The sequence below is a fragment of the Diorhabda carinulata genome, chromosome 11, assembly GCF_026250575.1.
Source record: "Diorhabda carinulata isolate Delta chromosome 11, icDioCari1.1, whole genome shotgun sequence".
Classification (NCBI taxonomy): domain Eukaryota; kingdom Metazoa; phylum Arthropoda; class Insecta; order Coleoptera; family Chrysomelidae; genus Diorhabda; species Diorhabda carinulata.
Window position 1 is genome coordinate 4,455,275 of NC_079470.1, and position 19,223 is coordinate 4,474,497.

Below are 19,223 nucleotides of genomic sequence, written 5' to 3' on the forward strand. Positions count from 1 at the left end.
AAATTACCACTAAATTTCCGTATTTTGATGAAATTTTCGGTAATAGAAACAATATTGTATGCAATTCGTGTGTAAAGGCCTTTTATCGACTCATGTGATTGTCGCATTCGTCGAAAAAGGCTACTTTTTACATTTGTTAAATAAATAACTATAAGCGTTCACAATAAGAAAGTGGTAGTTTACATTATTTCTTCGAACAAAGGTGTCTATAAATAAAACAATTTTCTAATTACGTAATTTGATTTTATTTCTTTTTTTTTGTGAGCAGGTTACAATTAATCAAAAAATGTAGTGAAGTAATATAGAGGTAATGAAAAAACGGAAAAATTCACAGTAGCTACTGCGGTTTTATACAAATAGAGTTTATATAATATGTAAACGTCAACTGAAACATAATGTGTTACAAAAGTTAGTATCTATCTATCTAAAAACTATTATTAGACTATTATAATGATCTAATAAGTTCTAAATCATATATAATATACCTACATAATAAAGTAATGTAAATAATGTTTATCAACATTTAATTATCCAGTATTAAATGCTATAAAAGCATTATTACATTCATTTAATAAGTATGCATATTTACGATAATCTTTTTCATATAAAGTACAAATATGCATGGATATACATTTTAGGTAACATATAACACTCGACACCAAAAAAAAACTTTCAAGTTATTACATTTTTTTTACTTTTACACAACGAATAACTGGTGATTTAAATTACAATAAAATATTCTATTTAAATAACAAGAATAAATTTAAAATTATACAAATAAAACAGAAAAACATTAGAATAGATGTCTTAGAAGTATACGAAGCGAATAAACTAAAATGAGGATGTTCCTTTTTATGTAATTTCGCTTTATGTCGTGCACCTACAAACAAAATTAACCATATCAAATCTCTTTATTAAATTGAGTTAATTTTACATCAAAAATGGATCGCTAAAACTAATTAAAGTCGCTTCAAACAATACCGCATTAGGATAATTATCTCAAAATCATCTCCCAACCCCTTTCGACTGTTAGAGGAAGGTAATTACAATATATGGAAGGTGGAATTAGCCTTCGGTCATTGTTTTTAAGTTAGGTTAGGTTAGTTTAAGTTTAGGATGGGTAGATTAGGTTAGGTTCTACACAAGAAAACTATTTATACAACATCTTTCAGTGATCTTTTAACAACCTCTCCCCCCGCCACACCCATTGATCCTTTTTTACCCTAAAAAAATAGTTATTGAATTTTCAATTTTTCCATATGTATTTTTCTATGATAAAATATTAATTACTCATGGTTACGCTCATGCGTGGCAAACATGATTTAATTTCAAATATTATTATTCGCAGTTTGGGGCAGTGAAAAACAGTTCAAATGAGTGTTCCATGTTATGTGTATATCGTATAAAATGTAGTGAATTATAAAGGTCATATAGATTTGGCATTATTTTTTAACTAAAGCTGAAGTTTGTATAACGCTAAAATATTTATGAATAATAATGTATTGTATATGCACATACATATAATGTTTAACGTAATTGAGTTGAACTGTGCGCTTTCCCGCAGCCATATTAGTGTGGATCTTTATGTTGAAGATTTATAGTAAGATGGGATTGTTTCTTTATATAAACGACAAGGTGATGACAGCCTTTTCCATCCTAACAACGAGTGAAAAGGCTCCTCAGTACATCAACAGTTGGATTGAGGTTTTTGGCTGATCATAATATGTCAAAAAGCTCATGTGTCACTGCCTAACCTAACAGTTAATAACACAGATGAATGAAAATTTCTCTGACAATTACTTAATATTAAATAGCATCCAAGTACCTGTTTAATTTATCAAAAAGTAGTGTAAATCTGTTGTTGAAAATAAGTTTCAAATTGTATCATATGAGAAAAATAAATGAGCATAAACAAAAAACGTAACCTATAACCTCATACTTTAAATTATCTATGCAAATAGCTGGAGGTACGCTGGCAACACTGAAATTCATAGTTCCCACTCTGAACGCAAGAGAGCGGCTCACCAGATAATATCGAAGCGGTGATGTTCTCCCAAATTATATTAAAATACTACCAGTGTAATCAAGGTAGATAAAAATTTCAGAATACGCTAAAATGGCACTCATTAAAAATCGTAGCTATTATTGAATAGTACTTGTCAAAAGCATTGAAAAAGACGCTGAAAGAAATAGTCAACATCAATTTTTATTAATATGTTCTATTCTGATTGTTAACAAAAAAATAATTATGGCTATAGGGTGGTACTTACTTCGAAGGTGTATTTCTAATTGAATTTCGCTATTGGCTATAATATCACAAAGCTCACATTTAAAGATCTTTCCTTGGCGTTCCGCCCTTAATTTATGTTTTCTTCCATCAAGATGCCTTTGAAATATTTTTGAACTGGTTACCTTAACTTTACAGATTTCACAGGATAAAGACTGGAAAACCCGACAAAAATTAGTTTTTTATAAACAACAAGTAGTTGTTATTCTATTTTGATTTATATAAAATTATATGACAATGGGAGAGTAGTAAGTCGCCTTATATATAGGCCTCATCCATGACAATAGCTTTATTCGCTTTAATCGGTATAATCGACTCCGAATCAATTAGTCAAACCCGCGAACAAAGCCATAGACATACACGTTCGTGATCAAAACATAACTAAGACACTTTCCATATTTGCCGAGAATTCAATCAACAGTCAGATGAATTTAAAAAATGTTTATTTAAAAATATAGGGTGGATCATTTTGTAATAGAATATATGTAAAGAACATGGTTTACTACTCATTAAAATATAACGCCATCTATGGTTTACTAACGAAACGTGTTTTGTCAATCAAATTAGTCGAGTGTAATTCTGGCTTTACCCCTTCTACAATGAAACATATGTTCGTCCACAACCTCAAAAATGTTTTTCAAATGTTTACTAGTCACAAATAAAACACACTATCGTAAAAACTTTCAAAAAAAATAATTACCTCAATTCCAGTTTCGTAATCAACATCTGAATTTGAATAAATTTTGTTTTGATGGCTTCATTTAAAATAGTCTTTCCATGTTGATAGAATATATAAAAATGATGCTTACCTGAATTCGTGTTTTCGATTCATCTCTATTTTCTTTGTCTGTTAAATCGTCGTCACTGATAGTTTTTTGATTTGAAAAATTTTGTGGTAATTCTTCAATACGATTATGAATTTCCCCAGACATTTCGACGGCTACCGAATATACCATTAAATATAAAGTCGATAGCATTATGACTTCTTTATACCAATAGAGTATGAAAATACCAACCTGCTTTTTTTTCTAATACTTTTTTATAATAAACAACAAGTTAAAAGTTTTAAGTTAATAGTACAGTAGATAATGTTTGTATTAAGTAAATGGTGCCAGAAAATGTTTTAAAAATTCTACGAGAGGCGTTGTTAGAACATACAGGGTTTTTCTAAATTCAGGTGATTGCTCATATGAAAGTAAAATGGCTCTTTTCTATGACAAAATTTCCTTATTTCACCCTTTCCGAGATATCGCCCTTAAACACAGGAATACAGGAATATTGAAAAAAATACTTGTAGTTAGTCCTTTGCCAGTGCATGAAAATTACAGTATATCAAGTTTCTATCGTTATCGAAAATTTAAAAAAAGATGAAAACTCAATTTTAGTTACCACCTTTTAAGGGCGATATCTCGGAAAGGGGTGGGCTTAGGAAATACCAACCCTAATATCATACAAGCAATCACGAATTAATTCAATTTAGAACCACCCTCTATGTCTCCAAAAATGGGACAAACTTATTTAAGGATGACTGTATATCATACTAAGTACCGCACTAAATTCAACTAATTTTTTGTAAATATAATAATTTAGTATTTTTAAGTAGATATTCTGCTGTTTTGTAAAAAATGACCACGTGACATGCCATGTTGTCAGAAATCAATTTATTTTTGAATTTCTCACGGATAAAACGAAAAATAACGACAAATATCTTTCAAAGAAGCAAGTTTTTTTGCCAAAAAATTCTGTAAAGTACAATGTTTTGAAAAGTTATACTTTAGTGTACTCGTATATTTTTTTGATATCAATTATTTATCTTAAACCACGGTTGAGTGCTTATTAGAGTTATATTTCTTTTGTTAGAGAAAAATAAAGTGAAATGTGAAGTTTTTACTACATCAACATGTGAAAAAGCGTCCCAACAAAGTTGGTTTAAGAATGTGCCAGAATTTCTTGGTAACTGTTAACTATATTCATTTTATCTAGTTACTTGAATATAAAAGAATATTTAGAAATATAAACATATCAAAATGTTCGAGAAATTGAAGAAAATATATCTATACAGAGTGTTCCAGGACTTGATGCAAAAAATTCGGGGGTGAGTAGATGACGTGAAAATAATGCTGTGACACAAAAAAGCGTTGCGAAAACAGAACTTATATTTAAGAATATTTTCTGAATTTTTAATGTTGTTTGACTGAATAAATAATTCTACACTACTATCTGAAAGTCATGGTCAATGGTTAAAAATCCTTTTACATGGACAACAATTGCATTAACAAGGAGCATATTCTGAAGCTATAGGTAAATCAATTTCAACTAACAATATTTCTTACGTGTATCTAAAAGTTACTTTTCGAAACGTTGATCATCAAATTGATTTTCCGTTGCAAATTTTGTCGAAAGTATATTTTTTTATAACATAACTCAAAAGTCGTGTGACTGTCGCATAGATGGCGCTGACATATGACGTTTATGAAGTATCAGCTTTCAAAATACTATGTGTCAATATTCATGACATTTCGATGAGTCAGAAAAAAGCGACAGTCATTTAAGTGAAGCTATTTTTGTTATTTCCAAAACCATTTCGATCTTAATGATATAAAAATACTGTACAAGCTCAGCAATGGTTTCAAAAGTGTTATCTGGAATCTGCTCTATTGAAAATAACTATTTGTTATTGGATTACTGAATTTAAACGTGGTCGTTTGTTCAACTCGATAAAATTTATGGTTTAGGAGATATGTAGATTTTAAGATTGTTGTACATCCTAATGAAACCGTTCGCCATAAAGAAACATTCTAAAGAAAATTATCATAAATTTAATTATCCATTGAAAATACTCACAGGAGGTATTAAACCACAATCAAACATTTCTAATTAAACTGCATATTGTCGAACATTGTGTTACTTACAAAAAAATTTAGTTGGTTAACTATGAATGTTCGAAGTGGCCATTTGCACTTTTACACACATCTCTAGTCTACGGAGATTTAAATATTTACTGATGAAGCTAGTTTCACACGAAACGGTTTTATTAATTCCCATAATTTACATTTATGAGTAGATCTACACACCTGAACCTTAATTTACCCTATAGAAGAGCCTTTGTATTTTTCAAGGGAATTTTCAGATTCCATTGTTACAAAACAAATTAGTATTTTTGACAAAGAAAAATCGGGTTTTTTGACTGTAGTTAGAACTAGTAAGAACAATTTAACACCTAGGGAAATGATAATGTATCAAGTTCATCGGAATACAACAGTCTGAAGAATAACAAAGAGAGGTTAAAGACATTGAAGATGTGTGAAATTGGAACATTTGAGTGTACAGAAGAAAGTTTAAATAATGTAATGAAAGAATTCAATAATTACATTTAAGAATTATTCTTAGACAGTGTACAGCATATGGACTATATAGGGAAAAACTTTTGTTCTTTTAATGTACACTGTGATAAATTGATGTAATTTAGTCATTATACTAATAAAGTGCTGTGGTATTATACGTATCTCTGGTATGAATATTGCTTATTTTTTATTAATGTTGGTTGACAGATCGACTCTTATCTAACGTACCTTGATATATGTTTTGTTCTTAGCAGCTGAACTGGCAGAATTAGTTCAGGAAGTGTACCCTAAAGCGTTCTTTGTAGTAGAACCATCGCTAGTGTCGCTGTTCTTAGTAGCAGTGCAAGAGAACTAGTTCACCCAGTTCACATGCTACTACTTGTACTGGGTCTAGAGTCAGTTCAGCCAATGCAGTGCAAAAAGTAAGGTTTTAATATATATTTCATTTTATTAACTATTCTACATTTATATATTTTTTCTTACCATTATTATCCTCAGATAACATTTCTGATAACGGTGGCACTCACTAAATACAACAATCAACAAATGCTCTATTGCTCTCTGTACTATATCGTCCTTGATACTCGATGGACACTGGTCCAGTTCCAGTGCAGCTACCAAGAACAAACCTTGGGTCTAGAGTCAGTTCTACCAGAGCAGTGCAAGACAGTGTAATCTGGAAACGGTGGCAGTACATCTTCGTCATCGGATGAATGTAAAATATCAAAAAGTACTAAATAGTTTTCCATTATTGTTAATACCACAAATACACATCAAATAACCTCAAATACAACAATCAACAAATGCTCTCTGAACTATATCGTTCTTTGTATTCGATAGAACTAATTCTATACACTTCTGCACTGGTCCAGTTCTGTACAGTTCCAGTGCATCTACCAAAAACAAACCTATATATTCATTAACAAACTTTATGTTCTTTGGGTAGCTTGTTCTGTTTTATTTGTGTGTAGTAATTATTTACGTATTACACTTTTCACTTTGTTTGTTGGAAAAATCTGTATTTCATCACTTTTCAATTTAAAAATAATATTGTAATCATCTACTAATTTTCATTGGTTTAGTTGAACCGCGAAAATAGATTAGTTCTACCACTTGCCATCGAGGGCACTAGCATCGAAAATCCGCCATGTTGTTTCCACTGAGTAACAACTAAGTCTGCATTTCTTCTTAGAGTATGTTCTGTGTTCGATTCAGTTAAATAAGACAATTTATAAAGCCCATTTTTTTTATTAAATATCATAAGACTTCTTAATAACAAATTAATCCTAAATATCATAATGTTTATGTTACGAGGTAAACGAAAATCGTAACTATCCATTTTATAACTTTTAATAGAAAAAAAAGACGCTTAAATAAATTAAAAAGCCTAGAAATATTTTTTTTATCGGATCACTTACACTTACAATCTAATGCTAACAAATGAGAATTGTCTCCTTAACATTAAGATACAGGGGGGATCACAAAAATAGTCGAATAGAAAATTACTTACATTTTTTTAGGTATATATAATTTACCATATTAATATTACTTAAATTCAAATTTTAATTATATAATCCGTTATAAAAATGATCAATTACAAAAATTTTTTGACCAAAATTTATAATTACCTAACATACAACATTATAATTATCGTTGGGTACATTTTTAAGCAATTTAATTTTGTCTAAATATACTTTTAACGTCAACTAGGAAGAAATTGGGAGATACTGAAATTCGTTCAACTCCTATCATTGTTAAAACCTAATTCAGTATTACCAGTGACCTCTTAGGGCGCACCTAGTCATGAGGTGCAAAGGACGACTCCTTTTTATGAGCTTAAGCCAATTAATCGTGCTGAGGGATGAATGGTACCTGAGATCAGGTATTCCGAACAATGTCTCAAGAAAACCTGGCGGAATTTCAAGTGCAAATAGGGACCACGGAACACATTGCCCCCCAAAAGCATCGGTTTCTGCTTATATTAAAGATCTGACCGGTAATTTTGACAAAACTTGGCTCAACATCAACGGTGCGGAGAAAAAAAAAAAGGATAAAGAAGACCAAGGTTTGAAGAGATGGCTAATAAAACACCCTCAGTATACCTCCGTACTAGCTATGCGAACTCGGAGGGACGACCAGACCTGCAGCTGGCCGTGACTCGAGCGGAGCTCTAATCATATCCTGATTCGTCCAACGATTCAAACCAAAGAGCCTAATCGGCAAGGTTCCCAACTTATGGGTTCCCCCCCTCAAATTTAGGAGGGAAATGTAACATTTCAATCGATGATTATGGATTAAAATGTTACAAAAAATGATTATGGTTCGATTCACACTGCAACAGAATGGTCGACATGCACGATATTTCAACCCCCGTATAAATGTTAAAATTATTTAATGTCCATATGTATAATATAAAAAAGCAGAATTTGAAAAATGATTCGTTACTTGAAATTGAATTATTTATTAATTAATTGAAATTTATTATTAGCTATGATATTTCATTATTTTTAATGTTATTTATTTAAAAAATATTCAATTATTTATTTCATAAATAATAAATATTATAGTAATCGTGGGGATTTTAGGGGTTTTTTATTGGGGCCTTAGAGAGATAAATTATTGAGAGTTGGGAACACTGCTGATCGGCTTTATGAATGTCATTCGCCTTTGGTAATTTCAAACCTATTCTACTATGAACGGGGCCTCATTGTATTGAACTAGCCCTCATATCATCCGGATTTAAATCCGATTGAGCATACATGAGGTACCGTTAAGGACAACATAAGGCAATTGGAGGAACTAGAATTAATTCAGCATAAAATGTGATCTTGTTTTTAAAAAAGAAGATCAATATTTTCAACTAGAAGTCAAGATATAAAAGAATTCGAACAACGAGAAGTTTGAGTTTCCTAAGGACGAAGAAGACTTCAAGTTTGGAGTGATGGAGTAGTATAATTGTAGGATTGAGTCAATCTTACATCCCCAATAAGACAGATGACAATTATTGCTCTCCTCCACCTCAGTGCCATATACGAAGCACGACGAGTTCTCTAAAGGGCGTTTTACGAAGACCAAAAACCCTATACTACTAAGAAATCTCTACATAATTATAATTATTAATTATAAAGCAAAAATAAATATTTTTAATGCAATTTAAATAAGTTAACACCACTGATCGACTGTTAAATATTGTCAGCAATGCGCGGTTTTACCTCATACTAGTTGGCGTGTGCTGTATACTGATAGAAAATATTTTTACTAGATTTTTAATGTATATTTAGACATTTACTTGAATTTATCTATATGAAGATTATTTTTTGATATATTAGCTGAATTTACATTTCACTGATCATTACATAACGTGGATAATATTAATAATTAAACAATGTCAAAAGCATTTTAGAAAGTTTCATTCCATTCATATTATCGATATGGAAAATTGATTAAAAACGCACAAAACTATTTAGTTTTTTTATTCCCAATTTTGTATCATTAATCAAGATAAAAATTACAAAATTTAAAAATGTCCATTATAAAAATTCAGTAACGAAATGATTTTGTTACTAAAAACGTAATAAAATACTTTACATTGAAAAAATATAAATTCGAATTCTTTATAATAATAATAATAAGAAAAAAGTTTATTTCACTTACAGATGCATAACACTTTTGGAATAGGAAAATTTTTAAAAAACCCAGATGGAAAAACGCGGAGGTACGCGAACTGTAGAAAATATTTTCCTTGAAAATATTGTGAAAAATATCTCAAGTTTTATCATAGTTTGTTGGCGTACTTAGTATAGATCTTCAGAAACCTCATCAAATAAGAAACTGGAGCAAACAGGTATACAAAAACACTAAACCCAATAATAACAAAATAAAGAGCAAAATCATGAAGCTATTAAAGAAAAAACAAATAAAAATTCAGGAACTGATGAGGGATATTAAAAATAGGGTAAAACAATAACACAAAAGGAACCTTGCTATTCATATTCCAATCTTAATTATAAACAGAGAGGTGCGAGAATTCAATATCTCCAAGAAAACCTGAAGAAGGAATCACGACGTAAAACGTTTTTCAATAAGAAAATGTCGGTGATGTAATAAAAAAACCTGGACATAAAAATGATATCAGTAAGACGAAAACTAGTAAATTAGGTATGTATTTCGACAATCATTAAATAATGATGTCGACAAGAAATAATTGTAAACCTGTTCAATTATACAAACTGCCGAACTTCTTATAGTTGCTGTAACTTTGTAAACATCCCGTATAACATATTTTAGAGTAACAGTAAATTCTAAATTTTACAATGGGACGATTTCTATGTAAACAAAAATATTTGTAAATGACATTTTAATACCACATTTAATAGACTTTGTCACAAATGATAATTAGTAGAAGTTTACCTAAAATGGGATACTGTGGCTGAGAGCTTTATGTTCTTTTCTATTCACTAATTTCCAGAAATTAATGGCTTGCGCCCGGCCTCTGACTCTCCTATAATGTGTTTCGCGAATGTAAACAAACAGACCAAACTTTGCTACACTATTGATCCCGTTTTAGAGAAGAACTCGTCCACGACATGGACCGTGAAGCCGGTCGTGTTTGGTAATGATGAAATTTGGAGAGCGCGACGGGTGATTTTATCTCAACGGCGATTTCTTTATATTGTTTTTTAAAACAAATTTCTTGAAAGGACAATTTATATGTTTACTTTCTTGAATTATATGAAAAATGGTATAAATATTAGTTTATTTATGAGCTAATAAGTCAGTGAACGGATCGAAATAGTGAAAAGTAACCGATGGATTTAAATAAATTACAGAAGTAGTCAATAGTTGATTATTATAAATAGTGAGTAAGTTAAATGTAAGTGTGTAAATAAATTGAGTAAGAGACAATGTGTTTCAATATACTCCACCGTTAGAAATAGTTTAAATATATAAAAAAAATCAGTTCTCTTTTTTTAAAATATGTCCAAACCTTGAATATCTCATTTTAGGTAAACCTCCCATACAATAAGAAAAAATGGGATAAATAGTACAGTAAAACTCGAACGGTTTTGTAACTAATATAAACAATCCAGTAGAATAAAAAAAAACAAAATTATTTATATAATGTAATAAAACGAGAATTATAATTGTGATAATGGTTTTTTTACTCACTTATTTGAACGTAAATAGTCGCCCATAGTGCAGGAGACGTCACATTTTCCACGTTATCCTACGAATATGAATTTTTTCATGTTTTATATAACGGTGGTATGGTAAATCTCGACAGTACCTTTTGAATTGCGCCAATTTTCCATATTACACTAAATTAAATTTGTTAAAGATCCAAAAATGTCACATTTCAATTCAACAGTCTCAAATATTAAAACTTAACCATACTCTAGTAATTAACTTCATTCTGACACTACACTTATAAGCAGCGTGAAGCGGAAAACATGAAAAAAGGAATATCAATACAAAAAAAATACAAATACAAAAAAAATTATTCAAAAGGAAATATTTTGAGTCTTGTTGAACGTAAAAATTTATTAAATTAAATTAAGAAACACTTTAAGGAAAAAAAAAAAAAATTTGGTTGCGAGAAAATTAAACGAAACAGTCCTTATATGGTTAATATCCCTCAAAATATTAATTTTTAAACCAAACTAACTGTACATAAAATAAAATTTTATAAAGCACATAAATGTAAATTGAACAAAATGAAACAAGTTGATTGCTGTACGACTAATATTTGCATGTTAGTTTTTGAAATTTATACTGTATATAAACAAAAAGTGGGATGAAATTAAAATATGATTTCCAACCCACCATACAATAACAGACAGATAAAAAAACATGGAAAAGAAGTTTTTGAGAGCAATATGTCCCGAGGCCGTATTAGCTAAAGTGGCTTCACAAAATTTTGGAACCTCCTACAAGACTAAAAAGCTACACAAACCAGAACTTCCTCTAAACCTCTACCCCGCTCAAATTCGTCCATCTTTAGAGTATTGATCGCACATTTGGAGTTCGCAATCCAAGCATACCTTCAGGATACTCTAAATATAAAAAATGTTGGAACCCCCTTCAAGACTAAAAAGCTACACAAACCAAAACTGCCTCTAAACCTCTACCACACTCAAATTCGTCCATCTTTAGAGTATTGATCGCACATTTGGAATTCGGATCCCAAGTATACCTTGAGCAATTTGATCTAGAGTTAACCAAAAACGTGGATGGCTTAGAGCATAGAAGAAAGGTCGCTGCTATGACTGTATCTGCAAGACTTACGGTCGGTATTGATAAAAGTTTTGTTCGACCGGATGTTATTCAATCGCCGTTCAAAATTCCACCGATAGTTTACATAGATTCGGTATTATAACGCTTTAGCAACCATCCGTTGGTCTACCGAAGCTTTCTGCTGAAAAATTTGCGTTGGCTGCACTGATAGTTATTTTTAACAAATCAAATCCTAGTTAAACTGACATTTACCGGGGTAGAGTGTGTTAGTCAAAAGTCGAAGTGGTTTTGTTTAAAGTTTCCACGTGTAGTTTCAATATTATATAAATTTAAAAAGATTAATCGCAAATGGAAGAGTAATCAGATGGACCATCATTAGTACTTTAATACTATCTTTCCAAAGTAGCCTGTAAAATTTCGTTCAATTACTTGTACTCATGGAAGGCTCTACAACAGGAATATACCCAAATTTCCATAGTTAGATCTGATTTCTTGATGAGATACGAGATGTGAATGTATTAACTAAAACTAGTAATGAATATTTTGAAAGTGATTCACGAGGAAAAAAATCTGCTTTAACTGATGAAGATCATGTGACATTACTGGTCATGTTGTATCAAAAAATTGAAGTTTGAACCAGGTAAAAGGTCTAGTTTATGAGGTATAGACCATGCAGCAACAAATAGGTCCTTTTTGTGCCTAATAATCATGAACAAACAGTGCGGTTAACAATTTTTTTCAATATTACCCCCTAAACTGACTGCAAAATATTTTTGACTTGTTTCATATGCAACAAAAAATACGAGGCCGTGTTACTGCTCTTTGCAATTGACGAAGCTGAAGACATTGATGACAATAATTCAATTACGATTATAAACTACAATAAGACAAAAGGAAGAATGGACACAGTGAACCAAAAATATGCCTTGTTCACCATAAAGGATCACAAGATGCTGGCCTTTTGTAGTTCTTTTACAGATGGTAGATATTGCAGGAATAAATGCTGAAGTAATATCAAATTTCAATATCAATAATCAAAAATTGGAAAATCCTCCATGGAGAAAAATATTGAAGAGGTATATAGTTTTGATTTGGCACCCGATAAGTTCTTTTCATTTCTAAACATCAAAAACAAACAACATAGTTGAGAATTTTTGACACCAGAAGTTGTACTGCACTTATATTGATTCAAAAGTATATATTTTTAAAAAAGAATAAAACGAATTTCAAGATAAATAGTTGTCAGGACAAAAATATTGTATAACCCCTAAATTGACAAATATTTTACAAGAAAACAACTTGTTTCATAACAAGATAAACAAATATGAATTGTGCGTTATTAAATAAACTTGATTAAAAATTTTGTATCATAAAATTTTGAAAATTCATAGTATGAAAAGAAACACTTCTAATATTTAATCGCTATATTTTCAATTCATACAAAAAACGGTAAAAATCCTGTGGTAGGTACATTTAACGTGTATTACACACTTAACCGTAGGTCGTTGGTCTTTCAACTTTTTCTGCTTCATGCCGCATCTACTTTCTAAAACGATCACCGCGACAATACAAAATTCGATCGCCATTCTTTCCATACAAAAAAATAAGAAATATATTTACATGAAATATAACAAAGTATAATTAAACGTATCCACCTAAATTATTACAAAAAAATGATGGTAAAGTGAGAGTATATACACAATTGTTTTGTTTGTTTCGCCAGCAAGAAATAAAAAGTTACGTTCATATATATATATATATAAATATTACTAAGGCATCTCGCAAACGGCATTACAAATGTATTGGTATTTTTGTTTTGTTATCGTCTTTAAATATACTATGTGAATGTACGGATGTATAAGTGTATAAACAACTGTATAAAGTGGCTAGAGCAATAGCGCTATGTACGGACATGGAAATCTGCGTCACGCCTTATGACAGGTCTGAAACAAAAACAAAATTTCAAATTCTTGTATTCCCACAACAAATTATACGCTTTCGCTATTGTCCTTACTAATATTAAATATAATACTAAATTTTATATAAACAATTTGGTTTTCAGATTGTAGGTCGCTAGACTCATCTTTGAAGTAGTAGATACCTTTAAGTACAATGGTTTTTTTAAGTACAAAAATGACATAAAGACAAAAATTATAATGCAAAGCAAGAGAATAAAGGCAACTTATGGTTTAAGACAACCTACAAAAAATTGCATGCAATTTTTTTAAGTCAAAATATTTCATTGATTAATATTGGACGTTCCTAACGTTAAATTTTACTTAATATTTTGTGACAGGTGTAAAAATGAAAATAATATAGTTAAGTGAAGTGAAAGAGAAAAAAGTGGTCAGTGGATAACTGGCAATAATTTTATCTGATGCCGCCTCGCTTTTGGAGCCTGCTAAACAGGTTGGTTGTTACGCGAAAAGTGATTAGACTTCTCCCTAGAATTGCAATTTGCACGCCATAAAAATGGCACCAAATCGATAATGTTGCATTGCACGTTATATTGCTTTGTGTCAAGTGGCCTTAAGCTGAGCAACCAAATTAAAATTCTACAAGACTGCGATAAAACCAGTAGTTACATATGTCGCTGAAACTATAAGAGTAACAAATATGGACAAAGGATATATTAAAGGAGAATAATTAGGAAAATTCATGGACCAGTAAAAATTGAAGGAGGACTAAAAATAAAACTGTCTCTCTATTTTTTTAAAACACCAACGCTATTTTCCTTTATTTGATATTTATCAAGGCGAAAAATATATGATATACTTCTGATCTGATAAAATAAATTCCATCATCTTTAGTACCAAAAAATTATTCAATCAGCTACCTTCATAATTAAAAATAGAAAATATATTATTTAATAAGTTTCGACAATTGACAAATGCATTTCTGCTTGAAAGAATTTATTCTGTGACAGAATTTTACAATTTACCATGGATTCCTATGGAGATTCCAAAAATCCAATTTTTATGAGCTTTCCCCACTTTTTTTCTTTTAATAATTTTGTTTTTTCGAGATACTGATAGCATTTTCGAAATTCTCATCTTATAAAACACCCATGTTATAAAAAATTACTAGAATCAAAGGTAAAGTAAACTTGAATATTCTAAAGTTAGTGATGACAGATTCTTTTTTGGTTAAATGTTCATTTAAACAACACTATTTTTCAATATTAATTACTTCTGTTAACTTAAATTAGAAACTCAAATTAAATTTTGATTGTAATATAAATAAATACTCACAACTTGGTACTGCTGTATTGGTGTAATTTCTATGGATTTGATCGTAAGTGAATTTAACGAAGGCATCATACTGTTCGGCAAGTTTTGTTGTTAAAACATTATCATATTCTTCTCTAATTTCTACTTCACGTTCCCGAAGCATACGCTCACAAATCATGCCAACCTACAAATAAAAAAAAAATTATTATATAATTATTTCACCCATATTTTGATACAATGTAACAACTTTTCGAAAAATGAAAGTTGTATAAAACACGCCTTTAATAACAAAGGAAACAAAAAAAATAAAAAATAATAAATTAATCTATTTGAGGTGCCTTGTCACATATTTGAAATAAATCAGAAATTTATAGCTATGTTTGTGGTAGATAATTCGAACACATTCCTGAATATCTTCTGGACATGTCAAATGCACATGCTTTGTACATAATATGTTCTGAACATACATTCCTCCACGATTGATTTATGAACATCTAAAAGTATAATATGAATTCAATACTAGATAGGAGAAGAATAAAACGTATATAATTAACCGACCGAAGATTTATTCTTGATATTTATAAATATAAAGTCAACTACCATGGTTTTTTAAACACAAGTACTTAGAAAACCACGTAGGTTGTGGTTAATATCACAAAAATGCCAATTAGGAAGAATGTACAAGCACCGGATTGAAAATTCTTAGCAAAGTCGGAGGATACATTGGACTTATTCAGAACATGTTCGGAATTAGAGTTCTGTACTCTACGAACACAGGATTTGAAATCCTGAACAGGTTTAATTGGTTCCGTAAACATACAATTTCAAACTGCTCATGAATCTGATGACAGAACGCTGTTAGGATATCTACCATAGAACATACCAAAAAGAAGGTCAACTTCTATGTAAATCTTGGCCAAACCAAGTGAATAACCACCTAGAAGTAAGTTTTTTAAAGTTTCAATTTAAATAGTTTGATTAATGTCTTGATAATATTGATTTTACAAACAGTGTTACACTAGGATGGTGAACTCATAAATCTATTTAATTCAAGTCCAGAAATTTCATAGGCCATATAATGATTTTTAATATCTATTTTTAAAAAAATTCGATGAGTACACGAAATTAGGTAAGTTTCAAAAATTACTGCACTCTCTCCAATATTTTTTAAACACCTATTTGCTCTATATTCAGCCTCAAATCATTCCAAACAATCCACTGTGTTCAACACACATCCTATACCCTATTTTTTAATTGCTATTATACAATTATATCTAAATGAAAAAATATCATGGAACTATCTTTACTTTTCAATTAATTAGCTTAGAAAGTGATTAAAAATCAGCTTAAAGTGTTTCCTTTTGAATATGAACTTGCATTAACTGTACTGCTAGTTTCTAGTGTTTTTTTTTATACTTTCACCTCCGAAACACTAACGTCACTTATTGTTTTTAATTGGAAAAATGAAATGTGGGAGTGAAAAGAGGAAAATTATACTGGATTTTAAATAGAACAAACTATTTTGGAGAAAGATATTAGAAAAAATAATTTAAAAGATGTGTTAAAACATATAAAAAATATTTAGATAAAAGTAAACCTATAATTGTCACATTTCTAGACCTGGCTAAAGCCTCGATGATGAATTATATAATTATGATATATTAAAATCGATTGCTAGGGAGTTACTTGACAAAAAGTCAATAATTAGTCAAACTCAGTGAAACCAACCAAGTGAAAATTACAAAATCAAAACAGGTGTACCACAGGGTACTGCCTTAGGACCTCTTCAGTTTGTATAATGACTTGACCTATAGACAACTGATACAAAAATCTTGAAATCAATCTGTTTTTTTGTTCTCCTGAAAACTTGTAATTTTTGACTAGATAAAGAATTAGATTAAGAATAATATAATAAATAGATATAAAATGTTACTTATTCCATAAAATTTCAAGTTGTTTCAATGTTTATAAATATATTACGGTGATTCATTTCTGAAAAAAAATTCTCACTAAGTTTGAGCTCTTAATATCAATTTTAAGTACGTACAATTCAAATATAAAGTTTTACCATTTAAAATTAATGTAAAAAAAATTAGTATTTTTTTTAATTTCTGATACCTGCTCACTGTTTAAAATAATGGAAATCAGTTTGATGGACCTTGTGAGGAATTTTATGCTCTTAGAAATAGCTTCAAAAGTATTTTTGTGTAACTTGCACTGGTTCACCGATAGAAGAAAATTTTTTTTAAAACTGTGCTTTAATGATTCCTATTGGTGAACCAGTGTGAGTTACTCAAAAAAACTCTAAAGCAATTTCGAAGAGTATAAAATTCCTCACAAGGTCCATCAAACTGATTATTGTATTGTAAAAAGTATTAGAAATTTGAAAAAAAAATTTACATACATTTGAAATGGTAAAACTATATTTAAATTGTAAGTACTTAAAATTGATATTAAGAGCTCAAACTTTGCAGGAATTTTTTCTTTTCTATGTGTATTGCCTAATCCAGAACTTAGGAACAGAGCACAATCTTTATCTACCTACCCTACTTTCAGAATTAGTTAAGTGCTCGATACCTTACAATGCAAAAAGATGCCAATCATTTGCCACTTGAAATCAAATTTATAAAATCTTTTCCAATAATTCTTAAGAATTATAAGGCATATTTACTTGTATTCAAGTATTTTACAAACTGGGTTAATGTTAATATTGATTTTTTGTACATACATTTTAGAATTTTCAGAATCACTTATCAAAAGTATATAGTATATCTTTTTATAGGAATTTTTTGAAACTTTTTGAAAATGTGCTGTTTGAAAAAATCAAAACACTTTTTAAAACAAAGTATATTGTGATTTATATCAAAAGAAAAAGCATTAAAAACCAACTGAAATGACACTCCTATATCTCTAGCTCAACTAGGAGAAAAACTTTGGTGATTTAAAAATGTCGGTTAAATTTAATCAGTGGTTTTTAAGAAAATTGACATAGTCTTAATTTTTGAATTTCATAATCTCTATATCAGCCACCTTCATACCAAATTTCATCAAATTCGAAGAGGAGGTTAAACAATTTTCTTTATTTTATCATTTTGTATCATATTAATATGAAAATGTAAATTACCTGTTTGAATGTAAATAATGGTTTTTCTGACAAAGTTGGATTTTCACTGAACTCTCCACCTGAACTGCTTCCATCAGATGTCTCCATGTATTGCAATTGTTTACGCTTCTGCAATCTTTTAATTTCTTCCTTTAGATTGTCAATTAGATTTTCTACAATCAAGACATTCCTAATGGAGTATTTGAAATGACATTCTAACAAGACAATAAAAAAAGAGCAAAACTATTTAAAATGCAATCTCGTAAATCCCACGTTAATTATAGTCTTCTTACATTTCGAAACATTATAGTTGCGCAGGTACAAAATATAATTCCTTCAGACAACATAAAATAACAAAGACTAACATATTCAAATTGTAAACATGTCAATCAGCTGTTGACAAGTTCGGCAAAAATAATTAATAAAAAAACTACGCGTACATCCTAATTATGAAATCAATATAGTATAACAATTCTGAGGTTAAAAACATTAATTACCTGTAGTCAATTTCTTGCTTAAAACATCAGGGAAAACGGAATTTTTAGGTGAAGTAGATCCCGTAGGACTATTCGAAGGTCCTGGAGATCCAATTCCGTTTTGTGTAGGACTCGAGCAGAAAGGTACACATCGCCTTCGTTTTGCTGGTCGACCCCCTAAAACGGGTTCCCAGTCCAAAGATCTCTTCAATGTCGCACACGCCATTTTTAGTTTAGTCGCTAACTGATCAAAACAAAACTATCAACTTCACTTGTTCCGTAACTAGCACAAAAATATATAAATTTGGTTTACCGATTGAGTTAGTAAAATTACAATTTTATTTGGGTATTTAAACGAGTCTTACTATGAGACTGATGAATCAGGATTTATTCTGTTACTTCAAAATGGCGATACGAAATAAGAGAACTGACATTTTTAGAATATTTGAAGCCGTTCTGATATGGATTAACTTGAGCGTGCGCAGTTCAGCACATGATGTAGAGTACATTTCGTATAGTCAGAACCATAGACAAACAATATTATATATA

General features: G+C 30.0%; 2 protein-coding genes across 2 annotated transcripts; both read right to left on the minus strand.

The window, feature by feature from the left end:
• Nucleotides 1-221: 221 nt before the first annotated feature.
• On the minus strand, nt 222-3,294 carry LOC130899285 (zinc finger protein 346-like). The gene is made up of 3 exons (XM_057809102.1): nt 3,097-3,294; nt 2,271-2,442; nt 222-880 (listed from the first exon to the last, which is right to left on the minus strand). Exons 1-3 carry the CDS (start codon nt 3,262-3,264, stop codon nt 741-743), a joined length of 480 nt encoding a protein of 159 aa, XP_057665085.1. The 5' UTR covers nt 3,265-3,294; the 3' UTR covers nt 222-740.
• A 3,565-nt stretch (nt 3,295-6,859) lies between these two features.
• LOC130899284 (akirin) lies at nt 6,860-19,153 on the minus strand. The gene is made up of 4 exons (XM_057809101.1): nt 18,696-19,153; nt 18,220-18,371; nt 15,117-15,279; nt 6,860-13,808 (listed from the first exon to the last, which is right to left on the minus strand). The coding sequence occupies exons 1-4, from the start codon at nt 18,898-18,900 to the stop codon at nt 13,798-13,800; spliced, it is 531 nt and encodes a 176-aa protein (XP_057665084.1). The 5' UTR covers nt 18,901-19,153; the 3' UTR covers nt 6,860-13,797.
• Nucleotides 19,154-19,223: the final 70 nt, after the last annotated feature.

Bases quoted from the DNA above. Each gene is read 5' to 3' on its own strand.
- LOC130899285 (XM_057809102.1), bottom strand. From the start codon at position 3,264: ATGCTATCGACTTTATATTTAATGGTATATTCGGTAGCCGTCGAAATG. The intron at 2,443-3,096 runs GTAAGCATCATT...CGGGTTTTCCAG, and splicing joins AATCGAAAACACGAATTCAG to TCTTTATCCTGTGAAATCTG. The intron at 881-2,270 runs GTAAGTACCACC...TTTTGTTTGTAG, and splicing joins ATTAGAAATACACCTTCGAA to GTGCACGACATAAAGCGAAA.
- LOC130899284 (XM_057809101.1), bottom strand. From the start codon at position 18,900: ATGGCGTGTGCGACATTGAAGAGATCTTTGGACTGGGAACCCGTTTTA. The intron at 18,372-18,695 runs GTAATTAATGTT...TCTTGATTGTAG, and splicing joins AAGCAAGAAATTGACTACAG to AAAATCTAATTGACAATCTA. The intron at 15,280-18,219 runs GTAATTTACATT...TTTTATTTGTAG, and splicing joins CATTATTTACATTCAAACAG to GTTGGCATGATTTGTGAGCG.